Source organism: Rhinopithecus bieti, unplaced genomic scaffold (genome assembly GCF_001698545.2).
Source record: "Rhinopithecus bieti isolate Rb0 unplaced genomic scaffold, ASM169854v2 scaffold_42532, whole genome shotgun sequence".
Taxonomy (NCBI): Eukaryota; Metazoa; Chordata; class Mammalia; order Primates; family Cercopithecidae; genus Rhinopithecus; species Rhinopithecus bieti.
In genome coordinates this window covers 1620524-1644772 of record NW_016818301.1, presented here as the reverse complement: position 1 = coordinate 1644772, position 24249 = coordinate 1620524, and the positions used below count along the sequence as shown (strand labels likewise).

General features: G+C 43.9%; 1 protein-coding gene across 1 annotated transcript in view; it reads left to right on the top strand.

Annotated features, from left to right (window-relative positions):
- The first annotated feature begins 4210 nt into the window (after nucleotides 1-4210).
- CYP27A1 (cytochrome P450 family 27 subfamily A member 1) overlaps nucleotides 4211-24249 on the top strand; it is a 37173-nt gene continuing 17134 nt past the window's right edge. The window contains exon 1 of the mRNA XM_017856896.1: nucleotides 4211-4960. Within this exon, the coding sequence (XP_017712385.1) occupies nucleotides 4706-4960 (255 nt within the window). The 5' untranslated portion in view covers nucleotides 4211-4705. The remainder of the gene's footprint in view (nucleotides 4961-24249) is intronic.

Sequence of the window (24249 nt, the reverse complement as noted above, 5' to 3'; positions counted from 1 at the left end):
TTTGGTGGGAATGGGTGACTCAGGATGACTTAGATCAGAGTAGGTGACCAGGGGTGACTCAGGACAGAGCAGATGATAGAGGCTAGGAAGAGGTTGTTTACTGGAACTAGGGACAAGGAGATGAAAATTTTAAAATGGAGAGCTGAACATAACTGATACATTGATTCTTTGGAGAGGATCTTAGAACTCATTGTACTTAACAATTTACAGGCTAAAACCTTTGAAGAGGAATTTATTATATCCTACACCAGGAAGCAGAAGTTGCAGTGACCTGAGATCATGCCACTGCACTCCTGCTGTCAGGGAAACATCTCAAGCACAAGGTCATGAAAGTCAAGGCCCCCAGCTGCTGCCCTTGTGCAACATGGGAGAGGTGAAATTTAACGTGTTTGCTTCTCCTCATAGTGATTCCCCTCTGAAGATGTCCTAGCTTTTTGGTAAAGGAACATGCACTGTCTGATGTGTGGGTCTTTTGAACCCTGAGGAGGTGGAGTGGCAGGAGATGGGGGCTCTCTTTCCCATTTCCTCCTGGTGTCCAGGGAAGATGCCCGGTCACCTTGGGAGGACTGAGACTCAGAGCTCCAGGTAAAACTGGTGGGCTAGGGGAGGTCCCCAAATACTGGTGAGACCTCAACCCTGGCCAGTGTCCAGGTTCTTGACACCACTGCAAGAAGGAATTCAAGGATGAGTCAGAAAATAGTGAAAATGTGGAGATTTATTGCAGTGAAAAGTACACATTAAAGAAAGGGGAGTGTGGGCTGGCTCAAGAGAGTTGTACCATGGGGTTTAGAGTTACCATCTTTATGGGTTTCTTTAACAAAGGGGTGGAATATTCATAAAGATTTCTGGAAAAAGGTAAAGATTTCTCGGAACTGTGGTGCTGTCCTTTTTTTTCTTTTCTTGATGGAGTCTCTCTCTGTACCCCAAGCTGGAGTGCAGTGGGGTGCCATCTTGGCTCACTGCCACCTCTGCCTCCTGGTCCCGGTTCAAGCAGTTCTGCCTCAGCCTCCCGAGTAGCTGGGATTACAGCACATGCCACCATGCCCAGCTAATTTTTGTATTTTTAGTAGAGATGGGGTTTTACCATGTTGGCCAGGCTGGGCTTGAACTCCTGACCTCATGATCCACCCGCCTCAGCCTCCCAAAGTGCTGGGATTACAGGTGTGAGCCACCATGCCCAGCCAGTGCCACTCATTTTTTTTTTTTTGAGACAGAGTCTCGCTCTGTTGCCCAGGCTGGAGTGCAGTGGCGCCATCTCGGCTCACTGCAAGCTCCGCCTCCCAGGTTGACGCCATTCTCCTGCCTCAGCCTCCCGAGTAGCTGGGACCACAGGTGCCCGCTACCACGCCCGGCTAATTTTTTGTATTTTTATAGAGACGGGGTTTCACTGTGTTAGCCAGGATGGTCTCGATCTCCTGACCTCGTGATCCACCCGCCTTGGCCTCCCAAAGTGCTGGGATTACAGGCGTGAGCCACCGCGCCCGGCCTTCATTTTTACACCAAATATGGGTGTTCCTAGAACTGTCACAGTGCTGGTGGGTGTGTGATTTAGTATGTTAATGAGTGTATAACGAGGTCTTAGGTGAAACCTAAGTCAAATCCAGTGCTATGTTGTTTCCCATCAGTCTTAGCCAGCTTGGCCCACATCTTGGTTTTCAGGGTCTTATTGGCCCCTGCAGCTATTTTAACAGTTTCCTTTTGCTAGTCGTGTGAAGCTGCTGCCTGGAATTGTTTATTTCCCTGCGCCCACCGTGTGTTACTCCTGTCTCATTTGACTGCCCTCAGAGATTTTTCTTCTTTATTTGTAAGGGTTGATGAGGGAGGAGGTCAGTGTTTTATATTTACTTTTTGTTGATTTGGGTCATTGGCCATGTCTAGTTAGTGCATGGAAATTTCTGGCTGCCTGTTTTAAAGGTCCCAAGGGTGGGTTATTAGCAGAATCTGAATCCGAGGCAGGGATTGGTTGGAATTTTTCTATGACCATTATTTTGACATGGAACTGCTATAATCCAGAAGACACAAACTTTATAAGGAGGTTAAACAAGCAAGGACCAAATGTTAGTAGAAATTGGAGTTATTAAAATTTCCAGGAAAGGTAGGAACTGTCACACTTGGTAGGTATTTTTTGATGGGGTCCCAGATGGTTTAAGCAGTGTGCTTATTGAAATTATGTAGCCAGGTAGCGTGTTGGTAAATCTGTTGAGCTGGCAGTCTAATTAATCCTGAGTTGTTAATATAAGAACAACAGGTGTGGTTTATTACCGTGTAAACCCCTTTGTTTAGCTAGAAGATAAAGCCTCCTGTTTTTTGATCATTTGAGTGGCTTATGTTTTGGCCCTGTTAGGGCCTCATACAATGGCTTAGCAATTCTGCAAAATCCTGCTATACCCAGGACAGTTCTTAGGTTTTTTTTTGTTTGTTTTTTGTTTTTGTTTTTGTTTATAGAGGTTTTACTTCTAAGTAAACTTTTGTTTGATGGACAAGGTCCAGTTTCCTGGGTTTAGGATGTACTACAGGTATTTCACTTTTGGTTGAGAAATTTGGGTCTTGGGTGGAGGGAACTGATTTTTTTTTTTTTTTTTTTTTTTTTAAGGAAGTTTAGGACTTGAATGGCATTTTTATTTGAGTCCTCTTTAGTGAGGCTGTATACAAAGATGTTATTTACATACTGGAATGTGGCTCTCCTTTTTAGCTCTGGCTTTCTTAACTTTTGTGTCAAGGCATTTTTGAACAAGCGAGGGCTATCCCTAAAGTCATGAGGCAGTATTGTCCTGGTATACCGTTGGGTAATAGTAGTTTCAGGATTAGTCTACTCAAAAGAAAATAAATTCTGAGAGTCGAGGTGCAAAGGGATACAAAAGAAAGCATTCTTATGATCTAACACTGTGAACTAATTGGTGTTTTCTGGTATTTGGTTACTGTAGTATAAGGATTTGGCACTATAGGATGTAAGGGAATTATGACCTTGTTAATGGCTCCTAAGTCTTGAGCTAGACCATATTTTTTTTTTTCTTTTTTTTTTGAGATGGAGTCTCACTGTGTTGTCCAGGTTGGAGTGTGTGGCACAATCTCAACTCACTGCAATCTCTGCCTCCCGGGTTCAAGTGATTCTCCTGCCTCAGCCTCCCCAAGTAGCTGGGATCACAGGCATGTGCCACCACATTTTTAAAGCATGGCCTCCTGTCCTTCCTGTCCAAAAACCAAATGAAAAATATGGTCTAGGCTGGGTGCTGTGGCCCACACCTGTAATTCCAGCATTTTGGGAGGCCGAGGTAGGTAGATCACCTCAGGTCAGGAGTTTGAGACCAGCCTGGCCAACATGGCAAAACCCCATCTCTACTAAAAATACAAAAATTAGCCGGGCATGGTGGCGGGCGCCTGTAATTCCAGCTACTCTGGAGGCTGAGACAGGAGAATTGCTTGAACTGGGAGGCAGAGGTTGCGGTGAGCCGAGATTCCACCACTGAGCCGAGATTCCACCACTGCACTCTAGCCTGGGTGACAGAGTGAGACTATGTCTGGGAAGTTGAGGGGAGAGAATTAACAAACTAGAGACACAAAGGAATAAAAATACACAAGACAGGGTAAGAGGGAGGAAGGGTACAGGGAGATCTAACATACATATAGCAGTTTGAAGTCCCAGGAAAGGAGGAAAAAATGGGGAGAAGCAATGTTTGAACATAGAATATCTGAGAAACTCCCCAGACTGATCAAAAGACATCCAGTCACAGATTGAAGAAACTAGGAGCCCTTGAATAAATAAATAGAAAGCCACACCTAGCAACTCAGCTGTCAGTCTAATTGAACTTAATAGGCCCTTTCTTCTCTGGCTGCCTGTAAATCACCAATTTTTCAAATGCTGTTAGAACCAGCTGTACCGTCCTGCTGGGTCCTTCATTCCTGGGTTGAATGTGATCTTTGACCCTGTATTTATTTTATACTTGCAAGAGTCACGTTTTTAAACTTTTTGAAAACTATACTTTGAATATACATGAAACATAGGATTCTTAAGACAATACTTTTTTTTCTTCTTGCAATAAATTTTCCATACTATGTTACTCTTTTCATTTTATTAAAAATTATTCTGGCCATTATCTATGAAATCTGCTCTCAACCTGCAGTTTGAAACATCCTGCCTTGGCAGACACGGCGGGGAGGTTCGTGGGGGAAGAATTGGATTGAAAAAAACAAAACACGAATATTTAGATTTCTTTGTTCAGCGGCCCCCCTCCAGGGATCAGATGACTGGCCCCCCTCGCTCCGCACTGACTCCGGGATCAATCCGGACGGCCATTCGGAGAAGCCGAGGGCAGCTTAGTCGCGGCCGGTTCCCGTTCCCTCCAGGACGCGAGGGTCGCCTAGGGTGGGGAACCCGCGGCCGGGCGAGGACCTGTCCCGGTGTAGGACTTCCCGGTTTCGAAAGAATCTCGCTGCACTCCCGCCCAGAGTTCAGACCAAGCGAAAAGTTATTTGAGAGGCCTCGGGGGCGCGGGGTGAGGAGTCGGTGGCGAAGGCCTTGGTCGGGGCGCGGTGGGTATCTCCTGCAGTCCCCGCGTCGCTGGGAGGAGCGAGGGAGCGAGCGGGAAGGGGTCTGGCTGGCCTTTGCTCGGCCCTCCCCAGCGCCCGGCCTTGAACCCGCCCTGAGCCTGGGCGGGTCCGGGGGTTCCGCACTCGACCCAAAGGTGCAGGCGCGCGAGCACAAGCCATGGCTGCGCTGGGCTGCGCGAGGCTGAGGTGGGCGCTGCGAGGGGCCGGCCGTGGCCTCTGCCCCCACGGGGCCAGAGCCAAGGCCGCGATCCCTACCGCCCTCCCCTCGGACAAGGCCACCGAGGCTCCCGGAGCCGGGCGTGGTATCCGGCGGCGGCAACGGAGCTTAGAGGAGATTCCACGTCTAGGGCAGCTGCGCTTCTTCTTTCAGCTGTTCGTTCAAGGCTATGCCCTGCAGCTGCACCAGTTACAGGTAACCCGCGGGGGCATCGCGTACTGGGGATGGAGGTGGGCACCGGAACAGAGAGGCTAGAGGTGAGGAGACATTGGACAAAAAGTGAAGACTGCAGGAACTCAGCTGGGGACCCACTGAGTCTATGGTCATAAACTGGAAATCTGTAGGGAGAATGTGCAAAGTACAGACAGAGCCCTTTGAGCTGATATAAACAGGACGATGAGGGGTGTAAATCAGGACGGCATCAGCAAGGAGGGGATCTGGACGCTGGACTTAAAGTGAGCAGAGGCTGAGGAGGGAGCCGTCTTGGGAAGACAGTGGCAAAGGCAAGTGTGTAAGCTGACAGATATTATGGAATCACTAATTCTGTTATGATACTGGCTACCACAGACTTCTTCCAAAGGAAATAACTTCAGGAGGATTATAGAAGCCTCTTGGTTATTTGCAAGGTCAATTTCCTCTTAGGGGAAAACACAATGCTGCTTCTCAGATCGTGGAAGCAAACTCACAGACAGAAAGGAAAAGGTACTTTTTGTTATTAAGAAATCAGTCTGAGGCCAGATGCAGTGGCTTATACCTGTAATCCCAGCACCTTGGGAGGCTGAGGTGGGCAGATCACCTGAAGTCAGGAGTTTGAGACCAGCCTGGTCAACATGGTGAAACCCTGTCTCTACTAAAAATGCAAACATTAGCTGGGCGTGGTGGCGCATGCTGATAATCCCAGCTACTAGGGAAGCAGAGGCAGGAGAATTGCTTGAACCTGGGAGGCGAAGGTTGATCGTGCCACTGTACTCCAGCTTGGACAACAAAGCGAGACTCTGTCTCACAAAATAAATAAATAAATAAATTAAATTTAAAAGAAATCAGTTTGTGTTCAGGTCAGTGGTGTTGGGGGAGAAAACCAATGTCTAATAAGAAAGTTTTATCCAGCAGAATACAGAAATGAGGCAGGGATGAACAGCTCACTGCTCACTGACAGAGACTGGAAAACCCAACACTGACCAATGTTGGAGAGGATTTAGGAAATGAACCAAAGGGGTTCATGTGGGATCTGTCTTCCTAATGACTAGCAACAAATGTAAATGCACCTACCATGTTCCAGGCATGGTTCCAAGTGCTGGGATTCAGTGAGATGAGGTTTCTGCCCTCATGGGGCTTATTCCTCTGAAGAAGATGGAGGACAAAGAGATAAAGTAATAAAAAGTTAACTTCACAGAGAGAACTCTGGGAGGAGAAGCTGTTCTAAGGTTGGGGAAGAGGGAGGGGGCTTCGATTCACGGGGTGCCTTCACAAGGACACTTGGTTGTCAGGGACTGATAGGAGCAGGCTGGTCCTGGGCTGGTATAGTCAACCACCTACTGGTCATGTGTCTGTGCTGGAAAGGAGTCAAAAATGAGGAGGAGCTGTGGGGACTGGGGACAGAACAGGCCTTTGAGGACAGCCTTGAAGATTAAGATAAGGGCCCTGGTTCCTCTGAGGGGCCATGGTGAGCTCTTGAGCAGGCATAGGGTGAAGATGGCCTGCATGGAACACTGGCCAGGCTGTGGTATGTGTAGTAGGAGAGGTGCAGAGGGTCTAAGGTGATGAAGGCTCAGGCATGGCAGGATCCAGGATGGAAAGGCAGATCTGAGCCACACTCCAGAGAAAGCTGGACTGGAGGTTGAGGATGAGGGAGAAGATGACCCTGAGGGCAACAAAGGGCAAAATGGACTACAACTAGGGCTGCATCCTCTGCAGTGTCCTGGTGGCTGCTGTCTCTCCTGCAGTCTTCCCTGTTGGGCTCATGTTTGTGAGACTTGGGGGTGTGAAAATAAGTAATTCAAAATCTAAGCTGTTGGAACTTTAAAATATTTTGAGCCTTAAGGGAATGTGATTATGTGATTATGGGACTCAAGTCACATAAGCAGGCTGCTGTAACCTAAGCAGCTGTATCTTTTGTTTCTCTGATTATAGATTAACTTTCTTCTTTACCTCTGGTTTTGAAAATGTTGTAAATGTCTACAGGGGGTCAAGGAAGATGCCTTCCCTCTTCACTGTTGAACTTCATTGTAGATTAACTTCCTTTTATCTTTCTCACGCAAAGATTTCATGCCTATCACATTGCTTTAAGATGAAATGTTAACTATACTATTTTAAATTGGAAAGGAAATGAAAATGAGACACATGGAAAAGAAAACAAATGATAGCTAATTAAATTGTAACTCATAAACCAGCCTTGTATAGAAAGTGTTATAACCCTATGAAACTTTGTTTCCTGCCTATATAAGCAAGGACTTAACGTTTAACTTTGGAGCACTGATCCCATTTTTCTGGAGTGTGTTTCCCAAATGGCTGAGATACTCAACTTTTCACTTGAATAAAATGTTTAAAACTGGATTCTGATTCTTTTGATTATTTCAATTTGACAGGGGGCAGGTCAGAAAATACTGAGAGATGGTTTTGAAATCACTTGTGGACCCAGATCCTTTAAGCCAGTGGTCCCCAATCTTTTTGGCACCAGTTTTGTGGCAGACAATTTTTCCATGGACTGCGGTGGCGGGGCTGGTTTTGGGATGAGTCAAGTGCATTACATTTATTGTGTACTTTATTTCTATTATTGTTACATTGTAATATATAACAAAATAATTATACAACTCACTATAATGTGGACTCAGTGGGAGCCCTGAGCTTGTTTTCCTGCAACCAGACCATCCCATCTGGGGGTGATGGGAGAGAGTGACAGATCAGGCGTTAGATTCTCATAAGGAGTGTGCAGCCTAGATCCCTCACATATGTAGTTCACAATAGGGTTTGTGCTCCTATGAGAATCTAATGCCAGCACTGATCTGACAGGAGGCGGAGCTCAGGTGGTAATATGAATGATGGGGAGTGGCTGTAAATACAGATGAAGCTTTGCTCACTCACCTGCTGCTTACCTCCTGCTGTGAGGCCTGTTTCCTAACAGGTCACAGACTAGTACTGTTCTGTGGCCCAGGGGTTGGACACCCTGCTTTAAGCCAAGAAAACAGACTCTTGTTAACTTCTTCTGCTTGATTTAACCTTTAGAAATGGGAGAGGCCCAGTAAATGCCTCAAGGGTGAGAACTAAGGATTTCTCAGGGGCAGACTTGCTTAGGATGATGTCTAGAGCAGTAACTACCAAAGAAATTCTAGATGGCTTTAGAAGGAGGAAGAGGAAAGCAGGGGAAAAGTCAGGATGTATGGCTTTTTAAAGGAGAGTCCAGGGCTGGGATATAGCAGAGCCCCCTGGTTTCAGTCCTTGTATCCCAAACATCTTGGGGCACACGAACCTGGGCCATCCCATGGGAAATACATTAGCCGTTCCCACTATATGTGGCTGGTGTGCTTTAATAGAGAGAGGAGTGTTGTACATTTATAAAACTCAGTTAATAGCCCTTTAAAGAGGAGCTGCGGCCGGAAGATGGCGGCGGCTGCAGAGTTGTCGCTGCTGGAGAAGTCCCTGGGACTGAGTAAGGGGAATAAATACAGTGCTCAGGGCGAGCGACAGATTCCAGTTCTTCAGACAAACAATGGTCCAAGTCTAACAGGATTGACTACTATAGCAGCTCATCTAGTCAAGCAAGCCAACAAAGAATATTTGCTGGGGAGTACTGCAGAAGAAAAAGCGATCGTTCAGCAAGTTAGAGTACAGGGTCACTCAGATAGATGGACACTCCAGTAAAAATGATATCCACACACTGTTGAAGGATCTTAATTCATATCTTGAAGATATATTCAGATTTTATTTCCTATTGTACTATGGTCTCTCTATTTTCGTTCCTCTCTCAGTGTAGTGACCTGACTCTCAGACTGTGTGTCGATGAATTCTGCCTCAATGGTCTCTCAGCTGTTCAGCTAATTCAAGCATGCCAGCATCAGGCAGTACGAGCTAATACTGTATGCTCAGCATGTTATCATCAGAAGCGAGCTGGTATGACTAAATCGCCCATCATGGAACGCGGTCCATGCCATACCGAAGATCTATTAAAAATGTTTATAATGGAAAATGTACGTCTGTGGATCGACTAATGATGTAACCAGCTCAATTGATAAATATATCAACTCTACTGCATTATTGTGAAGTTATGTGATTTACTCTCAAACTGTCTCTCGCTACTTTTATGTGTGTCAGCAGTAAGTGTGTAGGAAGTGTGCCACTTTGAGCTCTAGTGAAGTGTCTGCGCATTTTAGTGTATGTCTAGCGTTCATTGCTCTTATCTGTGAAAGACAGATGGCTCAGCTCTGCCGAACAGGATCAAGTTATAAATTACTTCGTTAGGCACTGTACGTGAGATGACCATTTAATTTCAACAAAGTTGCAAATCAGGGGCTTAATCTTAAAAAAATGGTGTCCTTTCAATGTTGAATATGGCTATTATTAATCTCTCTTTCATATTCTAAAATTCATTTCTCCCCTTATGGATATTTATGGTAGTTTGTTAAGAACTGTGATAAATTGTGCCAAGGAAACAGGGAAGACAGATGGATTTGTTCTAAATATTTATGTGAGCTAGTAAATGTGGTTGAAAAAAAAAAAATAGCCCTTTAAAATTAGAGAATGTGTTTCAGTTACTCACTTGGTATCAGTTAGAATTTGTTAGATTGCCACTCAAACTGGCTTAAACTATAAAGCAGCTTTATTGACTCATAGAACTGAAAACTCCAATAGTTGAGTATCCTTCAGGTGTGTTTGTTCTAGAGATTCAGGAAGTCATCAAAGCTACAGCTTCAGCTGGGTGTGATGGCACAGTCCTACAGTCCCCCAGCTACTTGGGAGACCGGCAGAAGGATCCCTTGAATTCAGGAGTTTGAGACCAGACTGAGCAACATAGCAAGACCCTATCTCTAAATTTAAAAAATGACATCTCTGTTTTTCTGCGGTTCCCTTGGTTCAGCTGTCTTGCAGGAGTTGGTTGACTGGCTTGGCCTGGGTTAATTGCCTATCCATGAACCCATCATAGTGTCCAGGGGGAGATAGACATACCCTAATTAGCTTACCTCTGTGCAGGTTCACCCTCAAGCTGGGATTGGGGTCCCTCCCACCCAAACAAGGCATCTGCCACACAAAGGGGAGGATGGGAATGGACGTAGGAACAGCCAACCACAATGTCCCTTGCGCCCTCAGTTGTCAAAAACTGCATTAGCACACACAAAAAAGTAATAAAAATAAGCTTTGAGAAGCATTGTAGCACTTGAGTGAGGTAGGAATTAGGACATGTAAAAGTCATACTACGTAAATGCCAGTGCCTTTCTCTTTCCTGATAAAAATTATGTTGAACGCTGGAAAAATGAAATGTAAACATATGTTACATTTATATCAATATCTTTCAAACATATTGATCCTGAGAATTATGAGATATCTATTATGTAGCTCTTATTATGGACTGCCTGGTTTTGTGACCCTTCCTGTGCCCCCCAGTGCCCAGGAGATTAATGATTTAATCTCCCCCAGATCCCCCAATGTCCTAAGCACATATGTGTCATTTTATGTTACCATGTTTCTCTTTCTTTTTTTTTTTTCTTTATTTGAGACAAGGTTTCACTCTGTCACCTAGGCTGGAGTGCAGTGGTGCGATCATGGCTCACTGCAGTCTTGACCTCCCCAGCTCTAGCTGTCCTCCCACATCAGCCTTCCAAGTAGCTGGGACCACAGGCATGCACCACCATGCCTGGCTAATTTTTGTATTTTTGGTAGAGACAGGTTTTGCTATGCCCAGGCCGGTCTTGAACTCCTGAGCTCAAGCAATTCACCCACTTTGGCCTCCCAAAGTGCTGGAATTATGGGCATAAATTACTGTGCCTGGCCATCATGTATCACGTTTCTTATCATCACTTGTTTATATGGCTTAGAGATTGGGCTGTGAAGCTGTGAGGCCTGGGCCTATGCCTTTCCTACCTTTTTCCCCCAAGTGCCAGGCATGGTCTTAGGCATAGGGGAGGTGCTATGAGTGGTACTGAGCAGTGGATACATCTGATGGTAAACTTATCTGTGACACTCTTCTTCCTAGCTCCCTGATCTGGGTTGTTTGACATATTATACAGTGAAGAAAAGACAATGAGGGAGGTGGGTAGATTGAACAAGCCTGACCCTTCAGTTCTCGGTGTTTGAGGTTTCAGAAACTAAATGTTGTCAACACATTCAGCATGGGCAGATGGTTGGGAACTGACCCACACTGGGCAAATCCAGAGAAACAAATGTGGACTGGAGTGCCCGCATGATTATTTAATGAGGAGGTGCTCTGGTTTGTGTTTCCTAAAGTTCATGTGTTGGAAGCTTGATCTCCAATGCAACAGTGTTGAGAGGTAAGACCTTTAAGAGGTGATTGGAATGATTCTGAATGATTAGTTATCATGAGAGTGGTTACTGATAAAAGATTATTTTAACCCCTCCCTCCCCACCTCACACACATGCCCTCTTACCCCTCTGCTTTCTGCCATTGGATGACGTTGCAAAAAGGTCCAAACCAGATACAGTCCCCTCAACCTTGGACTTTCCAGCCTCCAGAACTGTAAGAAATAAATTGCTGTTCTTTATAAATTACCCAGCTTCAGATATTCTGTTATATCAATACAAAACGAACTAAGATAGGAAGTCAAGCCTCCCAGGAATCATAATACTCCATTGCACTAGAACCCTCTGTTGTAGTTATCTATTGCTGCATAACAAACTATCCCAAATCGTGGTGGCCTAAAACAACAAATATTTTGTTATAGTCATAATTTTGTGTGTCAGGAATGTGGGCAGGGCACAGTGGAAATGACTTATCTCTGCTTCATGATGGAGCGGGCCTTCAGCTCAAATGGGCAAAAATGGAGAGGAGTGCTCAAGTGAGGCCATATGTCTGGGCCTTGAGTCTGGCTTTTAGCTGGCACGTCACCTCTTCTGGGGCCAGAATGGCCAAGATGACTTTTCTAGTTGCATGTTTGGTGCCTGGCCTGGTTTGGCCAGAGCAGCTGGTTATCTCTCTCTTCATATGACTGACTTGAGCTTCCTTACAGCATGGTGGTCTTAGAACACTTGGACTTCTTGCATGCACTGGCTTCCCCCAGAGTGAATGTTCCAAGAGACAGAAAATAATAGTTGCAGTTTCTTAAGGCCTGGTCCTGAAAATCAGCACAGTATCATTTCCACTGTATTCCACTCATCAAAGCAGTTACAGAGCCCACTGAGATCCTGGAGACATGGACTTCACCTCTTAATGGGAGGCATGTGAAGGAATCTGTAGCTGTCTTTAATCCTCTACACCTTTTCATCAGATTCAGTTACCTAGGGGGAGAAATTATTAACTACATTACTGAACCGCTTGGAAGGACCCAGAATGAAAGGAGTAGAATTGTATGGAAGAAAATTCCATCTGGGCCTTGGAGAAACCCTGTTGAATGTACTTCTCTGGTGACTCTCCATTAGGTTAATTATCTCTCTCCCTTGGACTATGAGTGATAAATGCTGCCAAATTCTTCCTATTTGGCTTCCTTCTTCTGGATTTTGTAAAAACCACTCCCATTCAGTTAACACATTCCTTCTTCAGTTTGACAAAAACCTTTGATTAGATAGATTTCTTCCTTAGCACTCATGTTAGCATCAGGCCTTCCAGAGATTATTGTCCGTTTACCTTGACTGGACTTGAGTGTTTTTCAGGGTCATCTGGTAGACATCTATGAAGTTGTCCTTGAGGCTGTAGCAGAACAGGGAACATGGCCCAAAAGCCTCAGGGATGGGAATATGAAACTAGGTATTGGCCGGGTGCGGTGGCTCAAGCCTGTAATCCCAGCACTTTGGGAGGCCGAGACGGGCGGATCACGAGGTCAGGAGATCGAGACCATCCTGGCTAACACGGTGAAACCCCGTCTCTACTAAAATACAAAATATTGGCCGGGCGAGGTGGCGGGCGCCTGTAGTCTCAGCTACTCGGGAGGCTGAGGCAGGAGAATGGCGTGAACCCGGGAGGCGGAGCTTGCAGTGAGCTGAGATCCGGCCACTGCACTCCAGCCTAGGCGACAGAGCGAGACTCCGTCTCAGAAAAAAAAAAAAAAAGAAACTAGGTATTAAGGCGAAATATGTGTGAGTTATGCCAGTTTTGCAATTACATTGCCAGAATGAATCATAGCAATTTAGCATTTGCACTTACAGACAAACTGCTGTGGGCAAAGAGACATGAAAGAATATTCAAGGCAGCCTTATATGTGGTCAGGAAAGATCAGAATGATTTAAATGTCCCATAGTAGGGGACTAATTAAATTATGGTACATCCATATGATGAAATTTCATGCAGCCTTTAAAAAGGTTAGGGACAGACCTATTAATATTTATTGCTTGCTAAGAGATGGAAAGAATGTGTTGAAAGAGAAAAACTTTAGCTGAATTAACTGAGCAAAGAACGATTCACAAATCAGACAGTGTCCCGAGCCAGAGTAGGCGCAGAGACTCCAGTGCAGCCACGTAGTGGAAGAAGATTTATGAACAGAAAAAGGAAAATGACATACAAAAAATGGAAGTGAGGTACAGAAACAGCCAGATTGATTATAGCTTGGCATTTACCTAATATGAACACGGTTTGAACAGTTGGCCATCTCTGATTGCCCAAAACTTGGTGATTGGCACAAGAGTAGGCTACAGTCTGTATACAACTCCATTTACATTATAGGTCGTAATGTGCTGAGAAACCTTCAGGCCAAACATAATATATAAGGAGGCAGTGTTAGGCTAAACTTGAACTTGATTTAACAATTCCCCACTTTTGGTTATCTCAGTTTTAGAGGATGACCAAGAATTTACTCACTGATGTCACTATCACCATTGTAAATGTATTTATTTGGTCTTGGAACCCATTGGGAAATAGCAGAGCAGTGGGTTTTGTAAGATGGGAACAAGGACTTCAGGTTATTTTTTTGTAAAGGTTAGAGTAGAGGGTACCTCTTTATGCTGGGATGTCCTGTTTACAGAAGAAAAACAAAACCTAGTCTGTTCTAGGATCTATTTGTTTCCTTAAAGTCTTAGTTTGATTATGTCACATTTAGCATAAGTGACTCTATTTTGGTTTGGTGTGGTCTGTTGGAGGCTAGTGCATGAGCTCAGTCCAAAACAATGCTCTCCCATAATTTGTTTACAATTTCTCCTCTTTTGGTCAGTTTCTTACTTAGGTAAGAGTATGAGCAAAACTTAGGACCTTAGCACTGCTCTCAGTTACCACCATTTTGTGTTTCTGGTCTCAGCACATCATTCATAGGTTATGGTGACTTTCATGGTCACATATTTCTTTTAGTTGTTTTCATTCCAGTTGAAGAGAGACCATTTGACATTCTACAGATGGCTGCATGCAAACATTTAAAACTTTTGAGAGAATACATTGCACCAGGGAGACTACTGTTACGACTATCAAGAGGATAATACCTAGAGTTTGGAGTATGCTCCTTAGCCAGGTTCCCCATAAACCAAACCAACTAAAATCAAATAGATCGAAGAATCAGCTAGATAAAAATTCTACTTGCTTTGACTAAGCAGTCTCTTTGTTAATCCCCTACGACTGAATCTCTAAAATACCAGATGTGATGGAAGTGCCAGCAGCTGCATAGATACCTCCCTGTTTAGCCAGTAGGTAATCTAGAGCAAGTTTATTATTTAGCATAACTTTCAGAAGAGAATTTAAAGTCTGTTGTGTAACCATATCCTTTACAGTAGGATCTGCTAGAGAGTCTATCATGAGGGATACATTTCTTTCTTTCTTTTTCTTTTCTTTCTTTTTTTTTTTTGAGATGGAGTCTCACTCTGTCACCCAGGCTGGAGTGTAGTAGTGCCATCTCGGCTCACTGCAGCGTCCACCTCCCAGGTTCAAGTGATTGTCCTGCCTCAGCCCCTGAGTAGTTGGGATTACAGGCATGTGCCACCATGCCTGGCTAAGTTTTGTATTTTTAGTAGAGATGGGGTTTCACCATGTTGTCCAGGCTGGTCTTGAACACCTGACTTCAAGTGATCCACCCGCCTCAGCCTCCCAAAGTGCTGGGATTATAGGCATGAGCCACTGCACCCAGCTGAGGGATAAATTTCCAATCATTTCCACTCCAAACCATGGAAAAAAGGACCTAACACATGATACCCTTTGAGAAGAGTGAAGACCTGCAAATGATCTTTTAATCCATGATGTAGGTTAAGAGGAGTGGACCAGTGTTCTGTTTCTGACTGACTATGAGGCAACGTATGTGTCATTAAAATTTCTCACCTACATTGGGCCTTTGTCTTGCATCTATTAAGGCATAAGGTTATCCATGTAATAAGGCTGGCTGCAAAATCTTTCACAAATAAAAGTACACTCCATGAGTGCACACAACAGATCCCCTTTTCACTTCTACTGTTCATAGAGGCATAAGCAAAGAAAAAAAATTGGAAGATAAGAGTCTCGTGATAGTAAAGAAGTCTTGATCTGTGATCTTGGGAAAAAGCTGTCTACATCAAGGATACTGTCATCTTCTGGGGAGAAACTTCCCTGGTTAGCTTTACTTTAAGGTTTCTAATGGGTTTACAGTTCCGAGTATGTGGAGGGACCTTTCTGAGTTATGAGATTATGAACCAAGATTCAAGGTCTGAAAGTCTTGATGCAGTGTGGATGGCAAGGGCAGTCTTTCTGTGACATTCCCAGAAGACCAACTCTTTGGGTTCTAGATTGTGAAAGGCTTGATGTCCTCAGTCAGTGAACCATGAAAAGCTTTCTTTACCTGGTGAAAATACAAGGTGGCATAATGAACTATTGTTATAACATCAGTCCTCTTGTGTGGGAAAGCTTTTATACAACCAGAAAACCTGCTTTGAAAATGACAATAGAATGAAAACCCTCTACAAATGTTTAAATGTCCCATCAGGTAGTGAAATGTACCTGAAATTTTGATTGTCTTCCCAGGAATATGGGTTTGACAAACCAAATGTTGGTCATAAACTATTTTAGCAATGCGGNAGTGAACCATGAAAAGCTTTCTTTACCTGGTGAAAATACAAGGTGGCATAATGAACTATTGTTATAACATCAGTCCTCTTGTGTGGGAAAGCTTTTATACAACCAGAAAACCTGCATTGAAAATGACAATAGAATGAAAACCCTCTACAAATGTTTAAATGTCCCATCAGGTAGTGAAATGTACCTGAAATTTTGATTGTCTTCCCAGGAATATGGGTTTGACAAACCAAATGTTGGTCATAAACTATTTTAGCAATTTGGAAGTCACTACCCCCCCCACCACACACACACACATACACACACACACACACACACACACACACACACGTGTATATATATTTAACTTGGATCATTTAATCTTTTTTTTTTTGAGATGGAGTTTCACTACTATTGCCCAAGCTGGAGTGCAATGGTGCGATCTTGGCTCACCGCAACCTCCGCCTCCTGGGTTCAAGTGATTCTCCTGCCTCAGCCTCCCTAGTAGCTGGGATTACAGGCATGTGCCAACACGCCTGGCTAGTTTTGTATTTTTAGTAGAGATGGGGTTTCTCCATGTTGGTCAGGCTGGTCTTGAACTCCCGACCTCAGGTGATCCGCCCACCTCGGCCTCCCAAAGTGCTGGGATTACAGGCGTGAGCCACCGCGGCCGGTCAATTTGGATCATTTTATCTTTTTCATGATGAGTTATGGAATGCAGAACTTTTAATAACAAAAGCTTTAAGGACTCAGGAAGGACAAGGTGGCTGTTCTGGTTCTCCGTGAGTCCATGCTTAACATCGGACTTATGTCCTCTTGAATACCAGTTGTTTCTCCAATTTAGGTGCATAGCACCATATATTAATAACATTCATTAAAATATAACCTGAAGAAGGTTAAACATTATTTCTAATTTGACAATGCTTCCCATGTAACTTTGCATGTCAAATAATTCTGTTTACCTCTCTTTTGGAGGCTCCAGGGAACCTCTGTAACATCCCAAAGTTAAAAGTCAAAATGACTTAATTTTGAAGCTGAAATCTGATTTTGGGAAGCCTGTCAAATATGTCAAAGATTTAAAACACTTGACCAAAATAGGTCACCACAAAACAATAGTCATTCATTTAACCAAAGTGATAATTTAAAGATTCTTTGTTTGTTTGTTTGTTTGTTTTTTGAGACAGAGTCTTACTCTGTCGCCCAGGCTGGAGTGTGATGGCACGATCTTGGCTCACTGCAACCTCCGCCTTCTGGGTTTAAGTGATTCTCCTGCCTCAGCCTCCTGAGTAGCTGGGACTACAGGCGTGCACCACCATGCCCAGCTAACTTTTGTATTTTTAGTAAAGACGGGGTTTCATCATGTTGGCCAGGCTGTCTTGAACTCCTGACCTCAGGTGATCCAACCAGCTTGGCCTACCAAAGTGCTGGGATTAGAGGCAGGAACCAACCCACCTGGCCTGAAAGATTCTTAAAAACAAAAAACCTGTACTCTTTGATAAAGGAGACTCAGTTTTCCAAACAATCAAAAAAGACAGCATGAGACAGAATCTGTCTCTTCTCTTTTTTCTTTTGCAGTTTATGTAAAAGTGAACAAAACTATTTTACTGTCTTATTAACACCACAGAAAGTTTTATTCAAAAAAGAAAATAAATTTTACTTTTGTATTAGTATATTATCATATTAAAACTAATTTTAATAAAACTTCATAAATACATGTATCAAATTTGTCATCTTTTAAACCACACAAGATTTCCATAAACCTTTTGTTTTACATTTTCCCCAAGTTTCTTTTTTTCTCTTTTTTTGGAGACAAATTCTCACTTTGTTACCCAGGCTGGAGTGCAGTTGCACGACCCCAGCCCACTGCAACGTCCACCTCCTGGGTTCAAGTAATTCTCGTGCCTCAGACTCCCAAGCAGCTGGGATTATAGGTGTGTGCCACCATGCCTGGCTAATTTTTTGTATTTTAGTAGAGATAGGGTTTTGCCATGTTGGCCAGGCTGTTGTAGGACTTTCCCCTTAGTTCAATTAAAATTGGGGCCCTTGCCACACAACTCTAAAGGAAAGATTAGGCTCGCGGACACATAGAAGAGTGAGAAAAATGGAATTTATTGGGTGAAAAGGAAAAAAATTCAGCAAAGCTAGAATTTTGCCTGTTAACAGGCCGCCATCTCACAGATTGAATCCCCAGGTTACCACCCTGGAACAGGAGAGGACAGTCTCCTCCCCCTGCAAACAGCGTGAACCTCCCGAGGCTCCAGCCCAGTGCGTAGACCAGTCGGAGTTTCTCCAGGGACCTCTTTTTGCTTGGCTGTCTCATTCCCCACTCTAAAGAAGTACCTCTAACTGCCATTAGAATAAGGATTGGGATAAGGATGAAGATTGATCTTAACTGCTTCCTGCTGACAGGGGGCACTGTTTTGGGAAAATGGCAGTCATATCTCCCTCAGAGGCCTAAGGGTCCCTGGCAAAATGGGCCACTGTCCGAGACTCTGGTTGCATGACCATTTGGAGTTTGATGGCCTGAAGATGAGAAGAGACAAACCAGGTTATTAGAAAACATGTATCAAAATGAGAAAAGGGTGGGTAAGGTCAGCTCAAAAATCCCAAGGCCTTTTACCAGTTTGCCCAGGGAGAGGGAGACCAAAATCCTGACTGGTTAAAAAAACTTTATTTATCCTTTTGCCGGCATGTTGGGCTTCTGGGTTCCCTTCCCCTGAGCCCAATCCTGAACCAGCCAGTTTAAGGTTTGGGGAATTAACTTTTCCCAGTTTGGAGGATGCATCTGAGGGGAGTGTCCTGTAGTACAGAGCCACAATTACCTATCAGTGAAGAGAGGACAGAGGAGGAGAAAAGAAAAAAGAAGGGCCGGGCGCGGTGGCTCAAGCCTGTAATCCCAGCACTTTGGGAGGCCGAGACGGGCGGATCATGAGGTCAGGAGATCGAGACCATCCTGGCTAACACAGTGAAACCCCGTCTCTACTGAAAATACAAAAAACTAGCCAGGCGAGGTGGTGGGCGCCTGTAGTCCCAGCTACTCGGGAGGCTGAGGCAGGAGAATGGCGTAAACCCGGGAGGCGGAGCTTGCAGTGAGCTGAGATCCGGCCACTGCACTCCAGCCTGGGCGACAGAGCGAGACTGTCTCAAACAAACAAACAAACAAACAAAACAAATGGGTCAAAGAAAAAAGAAGGCACTTTTTCAAAGGGGTCCCAGGGGTTCAGGATGCAGCACTTGAAAGGGTGCAGACTGAAGATGAATGGCTACTCATCTAAAAAGAGAGGAGCAGGGGCCCCTGGTTCCCTTCTCTTCCTGCCAAATATCTGGGGTGCATAAAGGAGAGAAGGAAGAGCATTATCTTTCCCTCTTCCATCCTTGCATCCCCGAATCCCGACAACTGTGACAGGGTGCCACCCATGGGTGTCAAAGCGGCCTGCACCCATGAAGCAGGGAGTGCCTAGAGAATAGGAATTATCCATTCTCACCTATGTCTCTATTCCCAGTAGTATCAGTAGCCTTGGAGTTCCCTAGACCTCATTTACGCCACAGATGCTAGCATGACCTTTATCTATGAAATGAGAGGCTTGGCCTAATCAGCAGGAATTAGTCATGCTCACCTGTGCTGTGCCTTTTAACCTCTGTTATTGTCTGCCTCTGGATCCCTTAGATCCAGTTTTCTTTCCTAGGGCTTTGACCCGAAGCTTGGAATTGAGTTTGGGACAAAATTGTGTCTCAGGGGGTGTTGCATGGACTCCTTATCATAAGCCAAATGCTAAGGTGAAACTGTGGAATTGAGTCCTCCTCCAACAAGGGAGAGGAAAGAATGGCTTGTGACACACCCAGATGACTGGTGGCTATAGTTACGCTTGCTAAGACTTGGGTGCATGGTGCTTGGTTTTGGTTAGCTCCCTTGGTCTTACTTTCCCAAAAAGAAAACCTCCAAGTGATGGACATCCTGCTTATTCCCATCACCTGGTGGGATTTGGAGGATAATTGCTCAGAACTAGAATATTGACCCAGATTTTTACATTATCCATCCCCTTTTTCTTTCTGAGCTGCAGCCAAAGATTGCTGGTTGGTTCACAGGAGCAGGCAGGATTAGTCTAAAATGTAGGCAAAATCTTAAGAACAACGAATGAGTTTAGAATTTAATTATAAATGTATGATAAGTTTTGAAACGTAATTTCTCTCTCTCCAGTCCTCATTTTTGTTAAAATAAATCATAATAGGACTGAGTTGTTTGCAAAGCAGATGTTAGTCTTATACTTGACCTGATTATTTGCGTAAAGTACAGCAAGAATAATTATTTCTACATAGGCCTTTTAGATTGGTTCTGATGGAACTCTGTTCCACAAGGAAGCTCAGATAAGACCTTTTAAAGCTGAGCCCAGCCATGGGTTTGTATCCTCAAATACCTGTGAGTTGGGTGATCCTCTCCTTTAACATCCCAAGATAAACTCGGAGCTCCTGGGCCTGTTAGAGAGTGACATTCTTTACTGACCACAGGTCAGGAACCCTGTACAGGGACTGTGTAGATGAAGGTATAAGGCCAGTTTCTTTTCCCCAAGGGGCTTTTATTGGCTTGGCAAGTCGAGCTTGACTCCTTAAAGGGAAGCATACTTTTCCAGTCAAAGCCTTGGTAAACCAACAGTTTCTCCAATTGTGTCCTATTGCAAAAGAAAAAGGGATTCTTATTGCACTGATGCAAACAACTATATTGCCATAAATTAAGAATACTCTGCTGGGTGCAGTGGCTCATGCCTGTAATCCCAGCACTTTGGATGGCTAAGGCAGATGGATCACCTAAGGTCAGGAGTTTGAGACTAGTCTGGCCAACATGGTGAAACCCCATCTCTACTAAAAATACAAAAGTTAGCCAGGTGTGGTGGCGCACACCTGTAATTCCAGCTACTTGGGAAGCTGAGGCAGGAGAATCACTTGAACCCGGGAAGTGGAGGTTGTAGTGAGCCGAGATCACGCCACTGTACTCCAGCCTGGGCGACAGAGCCAGACTCTGTCTCAAAAAAAAAAAAAAAAAAAAAAAAAAAAAAAAAAAAAAAAAAAAAAAAACCCCAAAAAAAATTTCAAAATTCTAGAGGAACCCGGCAGAGAAAAAAAAAAAAAGAAAAGAAAAAAAGAAAAAAAGAGTACTCACAGATAATTTCCAAATTCTAGAGGAACCTGGCAGAGAGAAATAAACAAACATGCTCCAAATTTTGTTCACAGGCTTATAGCTTACTCAATTATTGAGGCTGTAAATAGTTCAAAACATGTTTCCTTGACTCTGAAAAACAAAACAAGGATCAGCAATATTACAAGCAAAAGTCAAAAAAACTTGTTTCAGTTTCCTGAGTTCTGTTTCAGTTAGTTCTTTTTTTGCTTGATATTTGTGAACGTTTCAGCTCTTCCTTTATTCCAATGTTACAATATCCAAAGTTATCAGAAACCTGCATTTGAGAGCACCTGTCAGAGTTCTATAGCTTACTATAAACCGTCTTTTGAAAAGGATTAAAACAAGACAACAATTGTCTGTGACTAACAAAATTCCCAGGGTAGTTACAGTTAGAAACACAATTGACAAAGAGGTTTGGTTATCTTTGATTTACAATATCTTAACAACCTTAATTATAATTTTTTTTTGAGACGGAGTTTTGCTCTTTTTGCCCAGCCTGGAGTGCAATGGCATGATCTCAGCTCACTGCAATCTCCCTCTGCCTGCCAGGTTCAAGCAATTCTCCTGCCTCGGCCTCCCGAGTAGCTGGGATTACAGGCACCCGCCACCACTCCTGGCTAATGTTTTGTATTTTTAGTAGAGATGGGGTTTCACCATGTTGGCCAGGCAGGTTTTGAACTCCTAATCTCAGGTGACCCACCTGCCTTGCCTCCCAAAGTGCAGGGATTACAGGCATGGGCCATTATGCCTGGCCTTAATTATGATTGATAGCATGTACTCAGACATCAGAATTTTAGAGATCCCATACAATTTTGGAACATATATCAGCATTATTCACCAAGATATAACCTAAAGAAGATCGAACACCATTTTGGCAATCTCATGTAACTAAACATGACAAATTATCCTGTTTACCTTTTCCAGAGACCCTCTGAACCATCCAAAAAGCCATGCATCAGGAAAGACAATTTTGAAACTGAAGTTTGATATTGGGAAGGCTGTTAAATATGTTAGAGGTTTAGAACACCTGATGTTATGAAATGGAATTCCAGATTATCATAAATTATTTATTTTGCCAAAATGATGACTCAGAAACTTAAAAGCAAAAAACCTTTTATAACTCTTCACAAATTTTGCTAAAGAGCAGATTAGTGCCTTAGGAGTACCTTGTGCTTTTATTTCAATGTTCACTTTACAGAAAAAGCATATAATACCCTTTGGAATTTAGTCAATATATTCACACACAGAATTTTGCAAGATTAATTTTATAATCCTTCCACTACTTATTTGAATTTTTAGCTTTATCTTATCTAATTTAAAACAATCTTTTAACCCTGGGCAATAATTTACATTTTCATGCCTTCTTATAATTTTTTTTTTTTTTTTTGAGACAGAATCTTGCTCTGTCACCCAGGCTGGAGTGCAGTGGTGTATCTTGGCTCACTGTAACCTCTGCCTCCCAGGTTCAAGCAATTCTCATGCCTCAGCCTCCTGAGTAGCTGGAATTACAGGCGTTCACCACCATGCCTGGCTGATTTTTTTGTATTTCTAGTAGAGATGGAGTTTCACCATGTTGGCCAGGCTGGTCTCGAGCTCCTGACCTCAGGTGATCTGCCTGCCTTGGCCTCCCAAAGTGCTGGGATTACAGGCATGGGTTACCATGCCCAGCCTTCTTGTAATCTTTTATTAAAAATACATTTTATTGTTCTTACACACCTCGCATATGTATCTATTTTCAGTGTTTTCAATTACATGTTATAATGGTAACTCCTAGCAATTTTAACTTTAATGTAAAACCTGGTAAATTGTTTTAATTGTGTGCTACGAGTAGCCAAGGTTTGACTCCTTCCAGCATAATTAAGGGTGTAGTTAATTCCGTACGTCCCCAGGCCTTACCAGTTGTGAAGTAGGAAAGTCAAATAGTTCTCAAAACCCAGAAGGCAGTTTAGAACCTTAAAACACTTAGCAAGCCTAATACCTAACCTGCATAATTTAGTTCACCTATTTATATTTTGATGATATGTGCTTTTTACCAATAATCAGCCGGCCATGCAAGGCCCTTGGGTCATGTGTCCCAGCCCCAGCAGGGAGGGACAGGGACGGGTGGGCAGCGGGGAGCCACCCCTTGCTGGTCTGTCCCAAAAAAAGAAGGAAAAGGCCATGGAAAGGTGGGCACAATTTCCTCTACCCTCAGAAGTCTAAGGGAAAAGAGGCTTAGAAGCAAGCCTCAGCCTCCCAAGAAGCTAGGACTACAGGTGTGCGCCACCATACCTGGCGAATTTTAAAATTATTTTGTAGGAACAGGGGTCTCACTATGTCGCCTAGGCTTGTCTCGAACTCCTAGGCTCAAGTGATCCTTTTGCCTCGGCCTCTCAAAGTGCTGGGATTACAGGGTGAGCCACTGCACCCAGCCTGTGATAGTTAATTTTATGTCAATTTAGCTAGGCTATTGTAGCAGGACAAGCCACAGACAAAACTCCTCAGACACCGAGTTAAAGAAGGAAGGGGTTTATTCAGCCAGGGGCATTGGCAAGACTTCTGTCTCAAGAGCCAAGCTCCTCGAGTGAGCAATTCCTGTCCCTTTTAAGGGCTCACAACTCTAAGGGCGTGCATGTGAGAGGGTCATGATTGATTGAGCAAGCAGCGGGTACGTGACTGGGGGCTGCATGCACCGGTAATTAGATTGGAACAAAACAAAATAGGGATTTTCACAGTGCATTCCTATACAATGTTTGTAATCTATAGATAACAGAACCAATTAGGTCAGGGGTCGATCTTTAACTACCAGGCCCAGGGTGTGGCACCGGGCTGTCTGCCTGTGGATTTCATTTCTGCCTTTTAGTTTTTACTTCTTCTTTCTCTGGGGGCAGAAATTGGGCATAAGATGATATGAGGGGTGCTCTCCTCCCTTACTATGATACTCAGTTGTTTGGTCAAGCACCAGCCTAGATGTTGCTGTGAAGGTAACATTAACATTAAATTGGCAGGGCCGGGCATGGTGACTTCTGCCTGTAATCCCAGCGCTTTGGGAGGCTGAGGCAGGTGGATCACTTGAGCCTAGGAGTTCAAGACCAGCCTGGGCAACATGGTGAAACCCTGTCTCTACTAAAAACACAAAAATTAGCTGGGCGTGGTGGCATATGCCTGTAATCCCAGATATTTGGGAGGCTGAGAGATGAGAATTGCTTGAACCCAGGAGGCAGAAATTGTAGT